General features: G+C 42.6%; 1 protein-coding gene across 2 annotated transcripts in view; it reads left to right on the top strand.

Moving 5' to 3' along the window:
* KIAA1328 (KIAA1328 ortholog) overlaps nucleotides 1-20192 on the top strand; it is a 360311-nt gene extending 340119 nt beyond the window's left edge. The window contains exon 10 of one of the 2 annotated variants that reach the window (XM_003406322.4): nucleotides 7384-20192. In XM_003406322.4, the coding sequence (XP_003406370.1) occupies nucleotides 7384-7594 (211 nt within the window). In that variant the 3' untranslated portion in view covers nucleotides 7595-20192. The remainder of the gene's footprint in view (nucleotides 1-7383) is intronic. The other variant, XM_023543878.2, reaches the window with a different exon arrangement.
* Nucleotides 20193-20599: the final 407 nt, after the last annotated feature.

Below are 20599 nucleotides of genomic sequence, written 5' to 3'. Positions count from 1 at the left end.
GAATAAAGGGAGAGAAAGCACAGAATATAATAGGAATAGCAGTACTTTGCCAACCTATGATGGATTAGGGTAGGGAGTACATTTTGGGCATTAACTGATCGAAAAAAGAGAAATAGTTGCTTTAGTATCAAAAGACTTTTGAACTTAATCTAAGTACTCTTCAATATGGGATTGGTTAAATAAATTAGAGTGCATCCAGGAGATGGAGTAATCTGATGCCATTAAAAATAATGTTATGAAAAATGGTCCTGATGTATTAAATAAAAAAGTAGTTTACAAAAACCGTTATGTATAGTATCCTCTTTTATAGAAGAAGAATGGATGGATAACACTTTTCAGAAATATATTGTAATTTTTTTTTAAAGACTGTTGCTGTTGTTCTTAGCTGCCATCAAGCCAATTCCAACTAAAAGACTACCTGTGCAAAAATCAAAAAAGCTGCTTATGGAGGAAGATGCTGAAACGTAGGACCATTCATTAATTTAACAAATATTTAGAACCTACCTTATTCCAGATACCATTCTTTGCACTGGAGATAACAGCAATAAGCAAAATAATGGCCCTGCCCTCATGGAGCAAATAACCATTGAACGAGATAGACAATAAACAAATCAATATGTACTGTAGGTGGTATTGAGTGATATAAAGAAAATAAAATACCATAAAGGTATAGAGTAATTGCGGAGTGATGGCTATTTTGGATACAGTGGTAGGGAAGGCCTCTTTGAAGGCAAAGAGATTAATGAATGGGGGGAGCAAATAAAATCTGAGAGAAGAACATCCTAAGCAGAGAGTACAAAACATGCAAAGTCCCAGAGGTAAAAATCAAGAATAACGGCATTTTTTTTGGCCTGAGGAACTGTGCTGATGGAGAGGAGTGGGGTTTGACATAATAAAATAAGCGTTCTATTTTGGACAATTTGGGATGCTTATTACACATCCAAATGAAGTTATCCGGTAGAAGTTGCGTACCTGAGTCTGGAGCTCAGGGGCAACTTTGATGTTGGAGCTATACATTTGGAAGTCATTGACATATGGATATTATTAAAGCCCTGAGAATGATTGGAATCACCCAAGATATGAGGGGTGAGGACTGAGCCCTGGGGCATTCCATCATTTAAAAGGCAAGAGAGGAGGAGGTTGTTAGTGATATAGCAGGAAAATCAGGAGAGGTCTACTGAAATCACAAAAGATGAAAAAGGAGAATGGAAGAAGAAAGCTCCAGCATCCTAGTTAGATTCTCACCCAGTGCAGCCCATGGATGAGCCACCATGAAATCGATTCGTTTCCTGGCCTTGTGCTAATATTCTCGGGTACCATGTCAAACTGGCCCCTTCTTGAGTTGATATGCATAGAGCCAAATCAAATCATTGGAGGCTACATCCTCCCCTGAGTTTTGTCTCTATATCTTGCTATGTCAGAGGTAAACAAAACTGGAAACAGAACTCTAGGAGAACAGAATTAATGCCACTACAGCCAACTCAAGGAGCCCTGGTAGTGCAACAGTTAAACGCTCAGCTGCTTACCGAAAGGTTGGCAGTTAGAACCCACCCAGCAGCTCCACGGGAGAAAGGCCTGTCTATTTGCTACTGTAAAGATTACAGCCTAGAAAACCCTACTAGGCAGTTCTACCCTGTCACCTGGGGTCACTATGAGTCGGACTCAACTCGATAGCACCTAACAACAACAGCTGAGTCCAAACTGCTTTCTGGATAAGACTAGCAAAGTAGATCAAATAAGCCTCCCACTTAGAACCTCTTCATAATGAAACTTTTAAAAGTCAGCCTGTGTGCCTAGGTATTTCATGAGTACTGGCTATCTGAGGTACAGAGGCAAGAAAAGCCAACACAATTAATGCCTTTTGCAAAAACACAGTCTGGGTTTTTCAAGAGTTAGTATTTTACGTATTTGAATAAGTTGTATGTCCCTTTAAGTTATTTGAATACCAGATAGTCCTAGCAGGGTCAGGTCACACTAGATCAACTGTATATCCTGCTGTTACATGTCACCTCAGCACACCGAGACACACAGGTACAGAACACAACCTGATAAACACTGCTCTTTGGTGGTATTTATACAAAAATCCCATAGGAATTCATTTTTTATTTTGCTTTATTGCATATGTAATTCTGGTATAAATTGGATGATTTCTCAAGCTTTAGGTTTTAAAATAATCTTTGCTCTTTTGTTAATACTTAATCTGACTAAATTCTTTGGTCTTTCCTGAGAGCAAAAGTGCTGTAAAACTTTGATGAACTTATTGAACAAAATTAGCTGTGAGGTGCAACTACATTCTGAGGCCCTCCCTACCACAGACTCTCTGGTTCTTCTCCCACAGTGTAATCCATGTTAGAATGTGGCTTCTAGAGAAAGGAAATTTTTATGCTAAAGCCAAACCATGAAGATGAACATTTGTACTCTAAACCAAAAAACCAAACCCGTTGCCAGCGAGTCGATTTTGACTCATAGTGACCCTATAGGACAGGGTAGAACTGCCCCATAGAGTTTCCACGGAGTGCCTGGTGGATTCAAACTGCCAACCTGTTGGTTAGCAGCTGTAGCACTTAACCACTATGCCACCAGGGTTTCCATTTGTACTCTAGGCTGGATTAATTTGTTGGAGGAAAAGATAGCCAGGTTGATGAGGAGTGTGAGTGTGTTCACACTGAGTTACAACTGTGTGTAGTCAGTTCAAAATAGCTGAGATATGGGAAAAACCAACCTAAAAAACAATAATAATTAACTATTCTGTCATGTAAAGGAGTCCTGATGGCGCAGTGGTTAAGAGCTCGGCTGCTAATCAGAAGGTGGGCAGTTCGAATCTACCAGCTACCCCTCAGAAACACTATGGGGCAGTTCTACTCTATCCTGTAGGGTCGCTGTAGGGTTACTATGCGTTGGAATGGACCCAGTGGGAATGGGTTTTTTGTTTTGTTTTTTCAGTATCATGTAAAGGTGTGAAATCTGTTTAAAATCTAGCCAAACAACTACAAGATTAGATCTTTGTAGTAGCTGAGTTAAGCAAAATAGAGAACTGCTTCCTTTTTCTAAATGTTGACTTTGCAAGTCGTCAAGGGTTATGTCAGAATTTCTATTCCACATTCAGTGACTTCGTGAGCAATCAGTATTGGTTATTTAGCAGCTAATAATACTATGCATTTAAATTAAAATACAGCTGGAAACAGGAACCATTTCCTTCCTTCACTTTAGTTACACCTTATTTATCTTGCTGGAAAGATTGAAGAGGCACTGATACGGGAATTCAGGAGACCTGAACTGCAAACCACTTGGCTGTGCTACTCACTTGCTATATGACCCCAGTCAGATCACATGTATCTCTCTGGACCTGGACCTTAGTTTCCTCATTCAGAATGAGAGAATCCTTCCAAATTATTTAAGACTCATTCCTCGATGAGTAGGCATCACTTGTGTTTGCCAATATCCATTTCTCTTCCCCTTCTGGAGCTACATGACTGGTTCTATCCAATCAGCTGTAAGAAGAGATGTGACACTTCCAGGATGTGGAAAACACATATACAGTTCTTTAGGCTCTCATCCGTGCCAAGACAACAGAAAAGCCCACATGTTCCAGGTGATGGAGCCATGAAATATTAGCACTGCTGTCTGCCTATATCTACTTTAAGCATGTGGCATAAGCATGAGATAAATTTGAGTTGGGTTAAGTGATTGGAATTTTGACATTCATTTGTTGCTGCTGCATATCTTGTCTAACACATCAGATATGACTTTCTTTGGTTTTGTGGGTCATTATTTCCATATTATATGTAAATAAGAGTACTCTAAAGGAATTTGAGGCCTACAACTTTTTTTCAAATGATCAAGTTGGTACCAATTAAATCAGCCTAAACACAAATACTTACCGTTACTCTGGATTTCAGCTTGCCTTTCTGAAAGGTCAACTCCCCATAGGCTTTTTGATCCAAATTATTTTCGTCTCTACTTTTTAAAACAGAAAGCAGTTGGTTTGTTTACTAATTCAGGATATATGCAGAACTTCTAGCTAGCTATTTTAAGCATGAAATTGATTAGAAAAATATAGACTTTCCTCTGCCACTGGTTTTTTAAAAATGTTAATGGTCTATATGAAGAGATGAATATTACTACAAGATTGCCGTGTATCTCCAAGGAAGATTCAAACAAAGCCAATTCCTTGAGCATGAAGTAGGTCTGTCCTGCTTATAAACAAACTTTCTTGGAAGCAGTGCCCAAGTCATTGGCTTATACCTTGGTTGAACACAGAAACTGTTGTTTTGAATGACAGAGGTAATTGTATTGAAACTTCGCGTTGATCCTGTGAGAATAAAAGCTGCAAAACAATTTCTGCTAAAAAGGATTTGAATTTACAGCGAGCCAGGTTTTCATCCCATAGAAAATGCCATGACATTTCCATGCCTGAGATGATAGTCTGATCTTGCCTGGGACTTGAGGGCAGGGCCAGCCACATAATTTGCAGGACAAATACAAAATAATAATGTGGGGCCCCTCGTTCAAACAGCAAAAGGAAAAAATGCAGTTACAGGTATTAAAATGCAAAACTTTGTCCTTTAAAAATAGTATATTACTTACAAAACATAACAGGGGTAATAGTGATGCATGCATAACAATTTAAAACCAAAAATCACAAAAAATTCTATTTTTGGTGTCATGGTTTTATATAATGCAGTAAAGAATAATACTTTATTAATGTGATAACTTGCTCATAAGATTTTTTGACTCGTTTTTCTTCAGTTCCATTTATTGGATCATCAAAACTTATACTTTCACAACTTCATTTTAAATGATGTAGTTAAAACCAACATCAGTCACTCCTAGCAAAGGAGAGATAGCAATTAATTTTTGATAATTTTTAATTTAGAAAAAGATTTTTCTGCTGATGCAACTGACACAAGAGCTCTTAAGAGTACTTTACAGGCTGTAAGGAGCCCTGGTGGCGCTGTGGTTAAGCGCCCGGCTGCTAACCAAAAGGTTGGCAGTTCGAACCCCCCCAGCTGTTGTGTGGAAGAAAGACATGGCAGTCTGCTCCCGTAAAGATTTACAGCCTTGGAAACCCTGTGGGGCAGTTCTACTCTGTCTTATAGGGTCACTATGAGTCCAAATTGACTCAATGGCAACAGGTTTGTTTTTTTTATTTGTTTACAGGCTGTGACATCACTGGGATAAATTCCTGATAAATTACATCAAACTATAAATATTAGTATATCTAAAGCTGATGATTCTTATAGAACATTCTTTCTAAAAAGATTTAACACTTCATACAATTAGTTTCACGTAAGTCTAAATTCAGTGTAAATGACATACACTATCATTTAATGTAGAAACAGAAAATGACATAATGATTTGTACTGTATTTTTTTGCAAATAATGCATGTGTTATTTGCCAACCATGTAATGCCTTCACACATTATTTTCCTAGGTGTGCTATATACGTTGTATGTGTGGGTGTGTTATTTACATGGGCACATTATTTGCAAAAAAGATATATAATTCAAAATATATGTTAATGCATTCTATTGCTGTATCTTCAGTTATAAGGAAAAATTAATTTTTTAATTGTATTCCTCATTAATGATTCATCGAAGCTTCATATGAAAATAGCATTCTTTTCCATTGACTGCAATGATCTTTAAATTTCTGTTTTTCTAAGCCTGTGGGTATTTACCTTGCAGCAATTTTTACAACCTTACTATGCTCTGTGGCTATCTATCAATCTAGGAATTTATCAAAACACTTTTTATATCAGTATATTCATCTTCTGCCCTATAATACATTCCATAATTTGCCGTATCAGACTTTTACTTGTCTCTGTCCTACATTGTTTATAGTTTAAAGATAGCTCAGCAAGATCTGAGACCCAAACATGGGGCCTGCTAACATCACACTACTGATAGGGTCTACAGACCTGCTGTGTTCCTCGGCCATGCCAGTCTGTACCATTAAACATTTATGGTGCACTTACTGCATTTCCAAAGCACTATAATAATCAAGAATGTAAAGGAGTATAAGACACTAAATGGTAAGTCGCTTGAGGGCAAGGACCCTATTTATATCCCACAAGGGTCCTGAGAATATAGAGTAAGTAAAAGGGAACATCTGGTATAGATCTACCCTCTAAGGCTGGGAAGGGACTTTGGGCAGTGGGCAACAGAAGCCAGCAACAAAAGAAGTGTCCAAAAAAAAAAGCAAACTTAAGCACGATTCGGGGGGTTTCCAGCACCAGACTCTGGACTTTCCAGACATCCCAAGACTTCAGTTCTGAAGTCGGTTGGAACAGTGGTAGAAAACAGGACATTTGTCCATAGGGCATTCATAGGCCTCTATATATGAACTTAAAAAAAAAAAACTTTGCAATGTAATTTTCACAATTAATTATGTACAATGGACATGTTTCTATGTTCATACATAGGGTATCTGTCCCCCCTTTCTTTTTAGGATTAAATAATATTCCATTGTATGAGTGAGCCAAGATTTATTCCCACCAACCCTTTTTTGGTGGACATTCCAGATATTTGCTTTTTCAAGGCTGCAATGAACTACCGTATATTTATATCTTTGTATACATATAGAAGTATTTCTGTATAATAAATTCCCAGAAGTGGAATTGATGAGTATACACACTTTTTTACATTTTGATAGATAATGCACATTTTGTCCTACCCAAATAATCTTACCTGTTTATGTTCCCACCAGCAGTAGATGAGAGCCCCTGTCTTCCCACCCATTTACCAACACTGGATAGTATTAATGTTTTTAATATTTACCAGCCTGCCTCTTCCACAATTATATCCTTGTTTTAAATTTCCATTTTCCTGTTGCTAGTCATTACAGTAAACATTTGTTCATATATTCATTGGCCATGTGTATTTCTTCTGTGCAGTTCCTGTTTATATCCTTTGCCCTGTTCATATCTGACACACCAGATCTTGAGTCAGAGAGCTGGGGGTAGAGCCCAACAGCTATGACCCCCCTCATTTAAGGAGTATACTTCTGTCTCAGTCATTACTGACCCAGGAAGAAAGTATCAGTTGACCTAGCTCTGAGGTGTTTAGAGCAGAGGGAAAGGAAGCAATATTAATATCATTACTATTATCATTATTACTTTTCCCACGCCACAGGCTCTCTCTTCAGGTTAGAAAAGAATGATAGGGTTCAACAGAAGAGAAGAGCTTATGGGCAGGCAGCAGAGGCCTTTGTTCTTGAGTCCTTCAGGTGTTTGTCTTTCCTATAGTTCCCCTAGGAGGCCCACTTGCACATGATGTGATCTGTGATCTCAGTTTTGACCTGGACAGCCTATCTCTTTGGACTTCTTGGATGCTAACATCCTGATGGTCTGATCATTTTCTGTCTGGGTTGTGTGTATTACAGGTATGAGACATCTCTGTTGGATCTGGTTCAATCGCTGAGCCCAAAGTCTGCTTCCAAAACCCAGCCACGTCCCTTCAGAGCAGCTGGCACTTGGAATCACAGTATTTTCCGACTTAGTCCTCTGAAACAGACCCGGAGCAAGATGGGGGCAAGCAGGACCCCTGAAGACCTGGAAGAGAGTCAGATTCTGGAAGATATATTTTTCATTTGACAATGAAGCACATGCTGCAAAATTTCCATAGGAAATGTGTGGGTTTCTTTATATACTGATCTATCGTTTTAAATTATTTGATTAGAAAGTAATTGTGTCTCTCCTTTCACAGGGACCTATCTCACTAGCATCCTATTATGTATTTAATTTAGAAATCATTCTAACAACCCAGAGGTTGTGTGTATGTATGTGTGTGTTTGGTCAGACCAGTCCAATCAGTAGATAATATACTAAGGGAGCTGGGGGAATGGGGTGGTGTCTTTTCTATGCCAAGCAGAGATTAGAAAATAAAAGTAGGATACTTTCTGCCTAGCACAGGCCATTGCATATTCAACCTCATTCCAAGAGTGTTTCCTTTTCAGTCTTCTGAAAGGAGTTAGCTCTGTTTTGTATACAAGGAAAACCTTTCCACTGAAATCTCTCTCTAATTTAAATGCAGTCCCTTTGTAACATAACAATTTCAGAAAAACAGACCCTTTCACATTCTCCACCCTATTCTCTAACCACCCACCTCTATCTAAGTGTAATAATTTCCTTTTGAGGGTGTAGTTGGTGCCCCTATCATAACAACACTGAGGGCCAGTTGTGAGTTAGTCCCAGTAGTCATTTAGCCTGGTAGCTGCCCCTCCTGTGCCTAGAAGGTTCAGTGTGAACCCAGCCAACACTTTGACACAGGCTTTAAATCACACGAAGGAATGATTGCTCTGGGGAAATCCAGGAGAGGTAAAAGCCTGAAAGCGTTTCCTACCCATGTTCAAGTAACTGCCCCTCCAGTTTCTCAGGAGAAATAAGAGCAGTCTCTCTTTTTTGTTGACCCAGTTGTTTGTTTTATTCATCCTCCCATCACCTGCAGTCCAGTGAACTTCTCAGGGCTGTATCTGGGGAATGTGCCACTATAGGGATAGTGGTATCTAACTGCTGCAGGCTGATGGCCTGCCACTATCCCATGACCCAAAGAACCATGTTCACTTGCCAGATTACATTCCACCACCTCAAGAAGGGACTTCTTCTCTTCCGCACGGGGCCTCACTTTGACCCAAGAAAGCCTATGGAAGAAGTTCATTGAGACCTCTTTTCTCCTCTACCTTCCCATTCAGCGGAGCTCTTGAGATGGGTCCTTCAGCTTATAGTAGGCTCTAGTGGCCTTCAAGTCAGGTGATGAGCCTGGTACAGCCAGTGAGTTAACACTTCTCCAAATTGGCAGTGAGAAAAGATGTGTCCCCAGACACATATTACTTGATGACTTTATCTGGAGGGTGTTACTTTATTTCTCTCTCTCCAAACCCAGGCTTGGCACTGATACTCTTTGTCAGTCATTATTGGTAGCCAAGGAGCTTTGGTCAGACCACCTAGGGCAGCCTGCACTTAGGGAGCCTATAATTAGTGAGGCTTATTGAGCCTTAATGAGACTTAGTGAGCTTCCCTGAATTCTTGTTCAAAACTAGATTATTTCAGTCTAGAAAAGCCTCATTGAGCAACCTCCTTAGCTGGGTAGATCCAAATCTCATTTGTAGACTCCTCTTGTCTTTTCAGAATGGGCCTGGCCCTGTAGCCTCCACTCAGCCTTCTTTCACTTGAGTTAAAAACTCTTTGTAGATGATAATTTTTTTTAAGTCCACCCCTGTGAGAGTAACTAAATCAGTCTCATCCCATTTCAGAAAGCCTTTGGGATATGGGAAACCCTGGTGGTGTTGTGGTTAAGTGCTACGGCTGCTAGCCAAGAAGTCAGCAGTTCACATCCACCAGGCACTCCTTGGAAACTCTATGGGGGAGTTCTACTCTGTCCTATAGGGTCACTGTGAGTCGGAATCGACTCGACGGCAATGGGCGTGGTTTTTGGTTTTTTGGGATATGAGCTTTCATTAGTGTGGCAGAAGTAGGTGAATGGCAAACTGGAAGCCCTCAGCCATTTTCTCAGTTAAAGTTAGATTTCCAGAACTATCTTTTCCTCACTGCAGCTGTCATGACCAGCTCAAGTACACCCTATCCCTTGGATCAACCATAACCACAGTCACCCATCCTGGACAACAGTGTCCTTACTGCTCTCTGGAATGAGAAGATTCTAGAAGAAAAGAATTGTGATTTCTTTGTTTTTCTTTAAAGAAGAATCATAAACAGGGTCTAAATAAAAGGATTTTTTTCTTTTTTTGGTCACATGTCACAGAATGGAGTTTAATCACTTCTTTACCTCCCCCTGGATGGGCAATTTAGAAGAGCAAAGATAGGTTTTCAGCAGAGCATCAATCGACATATTTTCATAAGCCACACTTCCACCCTTTCTGTACTCTGTAGGCATTTTGTGGCTATCCAGGCACCCAGACCCAGTGCCGTCGAGTCGATTCCGACTCATAGCGACCCTATAGGACGGATTAGAACTGCCCCATACAGTTTCCAAGGAGCACCTGGCGGATTCGAACTGCCGACCCTTTGGTTAGCAGCCGTAGCACCTAACCACTACGCCACCAGGGTTTCCGCTATCCAGGCAATTGATATGAATTTGTATCTAATCTTGTGCCTTCATTATTAATTGAGTAGTATATGTTAACATTTTAATCTGTGTTTTCCTTTGAAATGCATATGAAAAGACTATTGTAGAGCTTTGAGGCTTAACCTAATAGCAGACTATTCCACCAAGGAAGAGTGTTTGGCACAAAGGAGTCTGCCTTTCCTCTCTGTTAAGAACTCCCAACAGTGAGTGGTTAGGATTTGCTGGTCAGCCCAGCCTCCAGCTGCTTCCCAAAGCAAGACTGGGTACGTACTGGGGGTACTGCAAATAGTGCTACAGCATTGTCCAACCTACTGCCCACCATTCTGTGAGAGAAAAACCAGTCAATGTTTGCAAAATGGAAAAGGACAAAATATGTCCCATTGAGGCTCCCGAAGGAAGGTCTGTCTTATCATGGCCCAGCCAAGTTGGCATACAACCATCACAAGGTCCAAAGTGCCTGATTTCATTAAGCTATTTAAAGTTAATCAAGAAAAAGCTGTTGCTGACAATCACTCTTCCAGGAAGCACACTTGTATTTATTCAAACCTGACCCCTGGGATAGGCACAAATGTCATGGGAAGGGAGGGACTCTCTCTTCCTTCAGAGCCACTCTTTTATCTTCGTCCTCCTTCAAGTGTTGCTCATACTTGAGATTTACTAGGCAAAAATTCTGGAAACAGGAGAAGCCTGAAGGATCATAGCTGGATAAAGACTGTAAACATTAGGGAGGTAGAGGCTATGGCACACTCCTCCAGCTCATGGTTTCTTCTTAGCTCAGTGCATGTGTTTTTAATGTAGGCAAATGTTTATATACATATGAGATTTACAGTTAATAAATTATCTCTTTAGCTATTTTCCCCATGTGATTTTGATATTAAATTGTCCCTTCAGCATCTCTGATCAGATCAGTAGGGCGTATCTTGATAGCAGTAGCAGAGCCCAGGTTATTAAAACGTTATTTTCCTCAGCACCTGTTCAAACAATAGTATTTTGTGGCCAGCCAAAAGAAAGGAAATGGTTTTCCACAACCCAGTATGTCTTCCTGGTGTGGTTCCACCTCACTCCTATCACATGGACACCAAGCCTCCTTTAGGCTGTGTGGTCACTGGAATGGAAGGTTCAATCTTTGGGCAACTCAGTCCCTTCTGTGTGCCTGTCCTTGTAGCTGCTTAGCAAGGAAGAAATATCATGGAACTTTGAGACAGGAAAAAATGTCCTGCCCACTGAGCTTTAGGTGCTGGGAGAACATAGGCAAAGGCTTGAGTTCCTGAAATGCCTAGTTCTAAGATCAGACCTGTGGACCCAACTAAGGTAGCCAGAGACCCTATCTTGCCTCCTGCCCCACCCTCCTAGCAAGCCTGGGACCTTTACCTGAAAAAGGAGACTTTGAAGCTGCCCCTCAGAGAAAGAGTTGTCAAGAGTAGAATCATCTCTCAACCAGCTCCCACACTGAAAACGAGACACGTAAAGTGTGCCCTAATTTTCATAAGGATACTCTTGATTCTAGGAAGAAAGCTGGAGATGAGTAGGGTGAGAGTGATACTCTACTCCTTAGAAGAAGAATGACCTGGCAGCTAGAGAACCAGCTTTATAAATTAGTTACCAGTCATATGTTTTCCCAGAGTTGCTGGTCAAGCAACAATTCCTACACCCCTAGGATTCCATTTCTCCATTAAGAAGTGGGAGCTTCTAACCTCCCAGGCTACAGCTTCATAGCTATTTTTCTCTCCTTGTTCACCTCCACCACACACACACAGAATTGGGTAAATGCCAGGCTCCTGGCTTTTTCTACCTCTACCACTGTAATCACGTCACCTTCTGAAGTCACAGAATTCTGTCGCTGAATTGTACCTTAGAGCCCATATGATTAATCACTTCCATTTTACAAATGAAAAAAGAGTTCGGAGAAAATGACTCGTCTGAGGTTCTCCCACATCCTGTCAGTGGCAGGTCTAGCTGCCAGGCTGGTGTCTTTCCCACTACAGCACATCGCTGCCTTGATCAGGTGTTCCAAGATGAGCATTTTTTGAGAATCTCGAGTAGGACTGAGCATTCCACCACCATCTCTCAGCAGTGAGCCTTCACAGACCACTTGGGCCAAGCTGAGCAAAAATGCAGTATATCCATGCCTCGGGGACTTTTTTCAGGTTAGTAACCCATAAGAAGTGTCACCCTCTGGGATGTCTTTCTGTCTGTAGAGATGGAAGCCCTGGGAAGGCTATCCAAAGCACTATTGCTGGGAAAAAAGGGCACATCTCTCTAGCTGGCATCATGGGTATGACTGTCTTCTCCAAATAATAGAAGCTGTGATAGCCCTAGCTAAGGCCTCTTCTAAAAAGACAATGACCAAATGAGGGTGAGGCATCCCTTCAATCAAGTGGAGGAGATAGTAGCTATACTAGCATAGGTAAAGTAGTAGGAATGATTTACATCATGGGTTACCAATGGGACAACCAAATACTGACCGGCCAAAGACTCCTCTTCAGGTCTGCATCAGTGCTCTTGGCCAGTCTATGCTGAGTGCCTCTCCTGGGCCCAGCATTGGGTTAGACGTTGTTGACCCCATTGGGAAGTGGTTAACAGCATCAGCTAGGGAACCAAGTAGCCCTGGATACAGATCTCCATTATATTGCTTACTAGCTGAATGATTTAGACAAAATATTAACCACACCGAACCTAAGTTTCTTCATCTGTAAAGTGGGAATGATAATAAATACCTCATGGGATGGTTGTGAGCATGTAATTCAATAAGATAATGTGTGTGAAGGACCTAGGTACAGCATCTGACACAAGTAAGTGCTCCACTAATGGTGGCTATCACTATTATTATGTATTCCTCAGTGAACTCACAGACACCTTAAAACTTTGAAATTTTTAGTAACAATAAACACCAAGAGGTATCACATAACAGTATATTTCCCAGTGAGTGGTAGGAGGCTGTAAATGTTATGGTTCCAGGATAGCAAATTGCTGAACTGAGTTTACTTAAGCTTTCTGGGAGGAGAAGGAGGAGGAGGAGCAGGGGTTTGACCTAGGCTTTGGAAGGGTATCTCTAAGATAGAGAATGGGAAGGGATTTGGGGATGGGAAAGTGAAGGAGTTGAGTGTTCATTGGTAAGAAAGCTCAAGATGTGTTTTGAAAGGATGGTAAGGGAGGTCATGGCCAACAGGTGAGGTATTGGAAGAGAAGGTATGGAAAAAAACTGAGAGAAGTATTTCCAAACTGGGAAGAATGTTAAATGTCGGGCTATGGAATTTTATCCTTCAAGTAATGAAAAGCTATTAAAGATTACTTGTTAAAATATCTAACAGTAGTGTTGGGCTCTATTAGAGGGATCAGTAAAGAAGGGAAAGAAATCCACTGATCACCTACTGGGTGTTAGACAAGGCCCTATAATGAGGTATATTATTTAATCCCCATAGCAACCCTAAGAGGTAGGTGATAGCACCCCCATTTTATAGATCAGGAAACTGAGTCTTGGAGAGGTTAGGAGTGCAGGAAAGGCAGTATCTTTCCCAGCCTTGCTGGCCTGACAGAGACTGAAGAAACTCTGAGAGTATGACCCCTGGACACCCTTTCAGCTCAGTAATGAAGTCACTCCTGAGGTTCTCCCTTCAGCCAAAGATTGGACAGGCCCATAAAACAAAATGAGACTGAAGGGAAACACCAGGCCTGGGGCAAGGACTAGAAGGCAGGAGGGAACAGGAAAGCTGGTAATAGGGAACCCAAGGTTTATAAGGGAGGGTGTTGATGTGTCGTGGGGTTGTTAACCAATGTCATAAAACATGTATACTAACTGTTTAATGAGAAACTAGTTTGTTCTGTAAACCTTCATCTAAAGTACAATTTAAAAAAAAAGAAAGTGTATTTCTAAACTGGGCTGAGGTGGAAGCTAGTTTATAAGGTGTTCAGGTGGCATGAGTCCAAGACTGCTCATCTTAGAAGTCTTTCTGAAAGGAAGGAGAGAACCAGAATGGTGGGCAGAAGGGATGATAAAGTCAGGTGAAAGTTTGGGCCATCTACACAGCTTTGTTTTTTCAAGTTAGGGGAGGCCTAGGGTTTCCAGAATCTAGAGGTCCAAAAGGCATTAATAGTATTCCAAAAGCAAGTGTCATTATTTCAGAAAGACTAGTGGAAATCCTACATGTCTGTAGACGGAAGCTACACAGGCCAGCTGCGACTTCACTTCTTTACTTTGGACTGCAAAGTACCGTATCAGGTTGTAACTTGCTTATTGTGTGTAGGTCACCTCTGACTGGCTGGTGCATCTATATATACAACACACCTAAATGTGTGCTTAAAAAAATGAGCAAATAAATGTACACGTGTACTTTGGTTGATGAATTATTTCCCAACATGGGCTACGTGGGGTATGGGTAGCAATAAAAGCTCCTTGGTGGTGCGAAAATTGGGAACAAACAATTTACTGTTAATGAAGAAAGGAGAGAAAAGCCATGAATCGGAAGAAATTGAGATGGGGGACAAAAATAATGTCATGGTGGGCAATCATCTAAGAGTAGCAGAGTTAGTCAGAAAAGATGGAAACCCAAACCCTGTGCCAGGAGGGGTGGAGTACAGAATGGCAGGCATGCGGAGTGGAGGCCAGTGAGTGCCAGGAAAACATCGGAAACCCATGAAATACTGTGCACCAGACCCTAGGCTGGGCCCTGTGTGCTCTTATTCAGTCCTTGGAGATGGGGCCTCTTCCTACTTTTTAAAACTCATTTCTGTATGTTTTTTGTAAGCCACCTCAAGTCCTTTATGGAATGGAGCCAGGTATACATCTGATGTTTTTGTTGTTAGGTGCCATCAAGTTGGTTGCAACTCATAGCGATCCTATGTACAACAGAATGAAACACTGCCCGGTCCTGCGCCATTCTTATGATCATTGTTAAGCTTGTGCCCATTGTTGCAGCTACTGTGTCAATACATCTCGTTAAGGGTCTTCCTCTTTTTTGCCGACCCTCCACTTTACCAAGCATGGTGTCCTTCTCCAGGGACTGGTCCCTCCTGATAACATGTCCAATGTGGGACGAAGTCTTATTATCGCTTTTGAGGAGCATTCTGGCTGTACTTCTTCCAAGACAGATACACATCTATGCACAACTAAAATCAAGGGCGATTTCTTCTTTTTTTTTTTTGCACCAATAATGAAAATGAGGCTTAGCAAGTCTCACCAATGTCACAAGCTAGTAAGGATTCAAACTCAGGAATGGAGGGTGGGTGGGCCATTATTCACTTCTTCTCCTCTGACTCCTTCCAGTCAATTTCTAAGTATTACCAAGCCCACCTCCTAACTATTTCTCAAATCTACCCACTTCTCTCAATCTCTGCCAACTTCTCTAGTGCAACATCCTCTCCACTGGTCTTCCTGCCAGACAACCTAGATTCACTCTTGACCATGTGACTTAACTTCTCTCTGCCTCAGTCTCACCCTTAAATGGGGATCATACAGAACCTACCTGATGGGGTAATTGTGAAGGTTAAAGGAGCTAATGCATGTAGAGTGCCCAGAGCAAATATAATAAGTACTCAGTAAGAGCTATCTGTTGTTCTTATTCTCCATAAAGCTACCGGGGTGATCTTACCATGTCACATCCCAGCTAAACACACTAGATAGTTTCCCACTGCCCTTAGGAGGCAGTTGGACTCCTTAGCACACTACACAGGGCTGTTTGTGATTTGGCCTCGCTGCAGTCTTTAGACCTCCAGCCCCTTCTCTTTCCTTCTCTTGACTTCAATGTTTCAGCCACTCCAAACTTCTGTTAGTTCCTGAAGGCCCTGTAATATCCTTTCCTTGGCCTCCTTATGACCTCTCTTAGCCTTCTCTACATCCTCTATCACAACACTTATGGTGCTCAGAAAACCAAACCCATTGCCATAGAGTTGATTCCAACTCACAGCAACCCTAAGAACAGAGTAGAACTTCCCCCATAAGGTTTCCAAGGAGTGCCTGGTGGATTCGAACTGGCCTTTTGGTTAGCAGCCAAGCTGTTAACCACTGCACACGGGTTCCATCTTACTGTGCTGGAGTTGCATTATTTAGTTATTGGATTCCTCTGTTAGACTGGAAGCCCTGTGGTGGCCAGAATAAGATGCCAGTCTTATTGATCACTAAGTCCCCAGAACTTAGCATGGTTTCTGGCACATTGTAGGCTCTTGGTCATTACTTATCAGATGAATAGAGAAATGGATGCATGAAGAAAGGGTGGGAAGGAGAGAGGAAGGCAAGGTAGGAGGGAGGAAGTGAATGCAGTACCCTTGACACTACTCCAGGCTGCTTGCAGTAGAAATGGAAAGGCTGTGCTGAGAGGGGTGGGACTTGGGATGCCTCCATTGCCCCCTCTCCAGTCCATCCCCACTGACCTGCCTTTTCTTTCCCAAACAAATCTAAGATAACTTCCCTGCTTAAAGATCCAGAGGACTCCCCATTGCTTACAGAGCAAGGACCACAGCCCTCAGACTGGCACACCAGGACTCTCCATCTGGCCCCCACACCGCTCTTCTGCCTCGTCTCCCTCTCTTCTGCCCTCTGCAGCTCACAACTATTGGCTTTATAGCTTTCATCAGACTCTCAAACACAGTTCCTTCTGCTTATGCGACTTGTCTGGTTGAATCTTTCCAGAAGTTGTCACTGCTTCTATAAAGTTTTCGTAGTCCAGCCATCATGTAGTATCATTATGTACTCTTTCTTTTGCCTCCAGTAATATTCTATAGAACCTTCTGTTATAACCCGCCTCAAACTTTAAGTTTTTGTGTACTATTTGTCTTTCCTATTAGAATGTAAGCTGTATAAACTTAGGCAAGTTACTTATACCCTTTGAGCCTCAGATATAATAATTTTTAAAATTGTAAAAATAGAGGTGATATTCCCTACCTTACAAGTTTGGCACCTGGAACACTGACCAAGCTCTGGAAACAGCCCAGAGGAAAGCCAGAAAGTCAAGACCATAGGTCCATGAAGGCAGAGCTAGGAAGGGCGCCCAGTGGATCCAAAGGGGGTACTGTAAGGGGCTCCTTGGCTGTCTGCTTTAAGTTCTGAGGCAGGACTGTTCAGTTCTGAGGTGAGGGAGCTGTAGAGAGAGGGCAGAGTGGCTTTCTTGCTCCGTTGCTGCCAGCTTAGATGGGATCAACTGCACAGCCCTAGTTACCCAGCTGGAGTTGATTTAAGCTTGGTGGATTTATATAACATTGGGAAATGGTAAACTGTGTAAATTTGCTATGTTTTCCAGGGAGAGTTATTTATGGAGGGGCATTTTTAACTCAAGTGCTAGAAGTGTTAAATCATGATAATAAATTCATGCTTTTCAGACTTTCTTACATTGTAATAAATTTTTTCTAAGCATGAATGAGGAGATCCATGATTCCTCTAATATACCATTATGTATTTCTTCTCAAAATGACACAGCTTACTATATCAAGTTGGAGAATAATAGAAGGAGATTTACTGCATTAGAGAAAAGAAAGTTGAGTAGCACTGAGTCTGAGACTCTGAGAAGGGAGCTGGGGAGCAGCAATCCCAAGCACAGCTCCTCCCTGCCTCTTACCCGGATGGCATTTGCGGCCACAAGGGGAGGACCTGGCTAGTGCTGCATCCCACAGGTCTCCCACCTGAGCTTAGGGAGCGTCTGTGAGCAGAGAAATCTGGCCAGCGTCCCCAGTGACATCTTGCCTCATCCTGTCCAGGGGGAGGTGGTGGAGCGGGGGCTCTATTGGAAATGAGAGCTGTCTCTCCCGTGAAATCAAATACCTGCCAAATAGGGACTGGAAGGCAGGAGGGAACAGGAAAGCTGGTAATAGGGAACCCAGGGTTCAGAAGGGAGAGTGTTGACATGTCATGAGGTTGATAACCAGTGTCATAGAACAATGTGTGTACTGTTTGATAAGAAACTAGTTTGTTCTGTAAAACTTCATCTAAAGTACAATTAAAAATAAATAAAATTTTTAAAAAGCCCTGCTAAAAAGCCAATGTGGGTAAAGAGAATACAAAAAAAAAAAGAAAAAAAACTAGTTGCCATCAACTAGCTGATTTTTTGGAGGTAGGTTGCCCAACCTTTCTTCCAAGGCACCTCTGGGTGGATTTGAACAACCAACCTTTCAGTTAGCAGCTGAGCACCACCCAGGGACTCACAGAGAGCACATAGCCCTATCTTATCACCTGTCTTCTTACCTTACTCTTCACCTGGACCAGAGGATTTGTAGCTTTCATCAGACTCTCAAAGGAGTCTATGATCCAAAAAGTTCAGGATCCATTGGTCTGGGTGAGCTCTGAAGCATGTTGTGACTGACCACTCTGTGCTAGGCAAAGTACAATGACAAGTTCCCAGCCTCCAGCAGTGTACAGTGCAGTGAGGCCAGTCAAGTCAGGCTGCAAATAGAGTTCTCTGAGGTCAGTGCACCTCCCGCTGGGAAGGATTGGTGGTTGTCATGGATTAAATTGTGTTCCCCAAAAATGTGTGTGAACTTGGCTAGGCCATGATTTCTGATATTGTGTGGTTGTCCTCCATTTTGTTGATCTGATGTAATTATCCTCCATTTTGTGATGTATATCCTAACCTCCACCTGTAGTTATAATCCCATCTGTGAATGGGTTGTGTTTGTTATGTTAATAAGGCAGAATTAGGTTATGTCAATGAGGATTAGGTTATGTTTATTATGTTAATTAGGCAGGAGTAGGTTATATCTTGAGTCAATCTCTTTTGAGATATAAAGAGATTAAACAAGCAAGCGAGAAGCAGCAGAGATGGGGACGAGAGATGCCAAGCCACATGAAGATCACCCAGGAGCAAAGGCTCAGAACAGAAAAGGACATTCCTCCAGAGCTAGCAGAGACAGAAAGCTTTTCCCTAGAGCTAGCACCCTGAATTTGAACTTTTAGCCTCCTAAAACGTGAGAAAATTAATGTGTTTGTTAAAGCCACCAACCTGTGGCATTTCTGTTACAGTAGCACTAAGTAACTAACAGAGTGGTTCGGTAGTAGAATTCTCACTCCCATGTAGGAGGCCTAGGTTCAATTCCTGACCAATGCAGGTTTTTTAAGGAGCCCTGGTAGCGCAGTGGTGAAGCGCTTGGCTGCCATCCAATAGGTCGGCAGTTCAAATCCACCAGATGCTCCACAGGAGAAAGATGTGGCAGTTTGCTTCCGTAAACAGTCTTGGAAACCCTATGGGGCAGTTCTACTGTGTCCTATAGGGTCGCTATGAGTTAGAAGCAACTCGATGGCAACAGGTTTGGTTGGTTTGGACGTCAGTGCAGTCTCACAGGTCTGAACAACAGTCACTTGGAGGCGGCTTCCGTCAGGATTTTCCCAGCAGATGGGACATTGAGTTGGGCAAGGGCAGGGAAGGAAGGGCATTCCAGGCAGAGGAACAGTATATTCAAAGGCATGGAGACAGGGAGCCCCAAGGTAAGCTCAGGACAGTCTTGAATACTAAGCCTGGTGTTTAAACTTTGAGAATTCCAATACTGGGAGGCAGTTTATAGTTTACTTAGTGCTCAATCAGAGGCTTAGGTTTAAGTCTTGCTCTGCCACTTCCTCGCTGTGTGACAGACATTGTCCAAACTCTGTTTCTTATCTGTAAACTCGTATGCGCACCTGCCTTGCCTGGCTCAAAGTCTATGTGGGGATTTGATGAAAGGATGCTCACATACCTGCTGGGAAAACAGCTGCAAAGCACTTTATACATACCAGGTGCTTTTATAATTTACCTGAAGGCTGGCAAGGGGCAGTGGGCCCCTGAAGCATGGAGAACTGGGGATTCCAGGGCAGCCAGGCAAAAGCAGACCTGCCAGCTCCCAGCCGTTGCTGCTCACTGGCTGCATTGCACGACCTCAGGCAGGGCTTCCAGCTAACCTTCTTAGCCTCCAGTGGGGACCCCACTCCCATGCTTGGCCCAGAGTTTCAGAACGCCCTGTTTACCTCTGTCTCTCCCACCAACATGGGCTGGCTCCTGAAAGATGGGACTCTAGGAGCCATCATCCCATCCCCTGTGCAGGAACCTGCATTCTCAGGCACCTCTGACCCCAGCCCTGAAGAGTTTCAGCAGCACACCGAGCAAGAGCTGTTCCAGGGCAGAGATCTCTGAGTTGTCATCCTGGTGGCTACCCGTCTCCCTAAGAGGTGCCTGAGGGTCACTCACCACCCTTCCTTCTCCCTCCCGCTCCCCGCTCACCACTCCTCACCTCTAGGATTTTTAAGTCTGTCCCTAGATCTTCAGAATGGAATAATAGTTGTTTTGCTGGTGAGGCTGTTCCTGGGGATGAGGGTGGGAACGGGCAGCCCCAGGTACTCCTTAGCCAGGCCAGTAGCATTTCCTTACAGGGCTGGAGGCAGAAACCGCTGCGGCCTCAGCACACTGCCATGACCCATCCATCTCATGTTCATGTTTGGAGGTTTCTCCTCCCGAGTTACCCAGTGGGGGTGTGGGGTGGGGGAGGTGAACAGGGATTAGTCCCTGCAATGCCCTGTCCAAATGGCTGACAGCTCTCCCCAGATTAACCCAGCTAATGTTCAAATT

Source organism: Loxodonta africana, chromosome 11 (assembly GCF_030014295.1).
Source record: "Loxodonta africana isolate mLoxAfr1 chromosome 11, mLoxAfr1.hap2, whole genome shotgun sequence".
NCBI lineage: Eukaryota > Metazoa > Chordata > Mammalia > Proboscidea > Elephantidae > Loxodonta > Loxodonta africana.
This window is presented reverse-complemented; position numbering and strand designations above follow the sequence as displayed.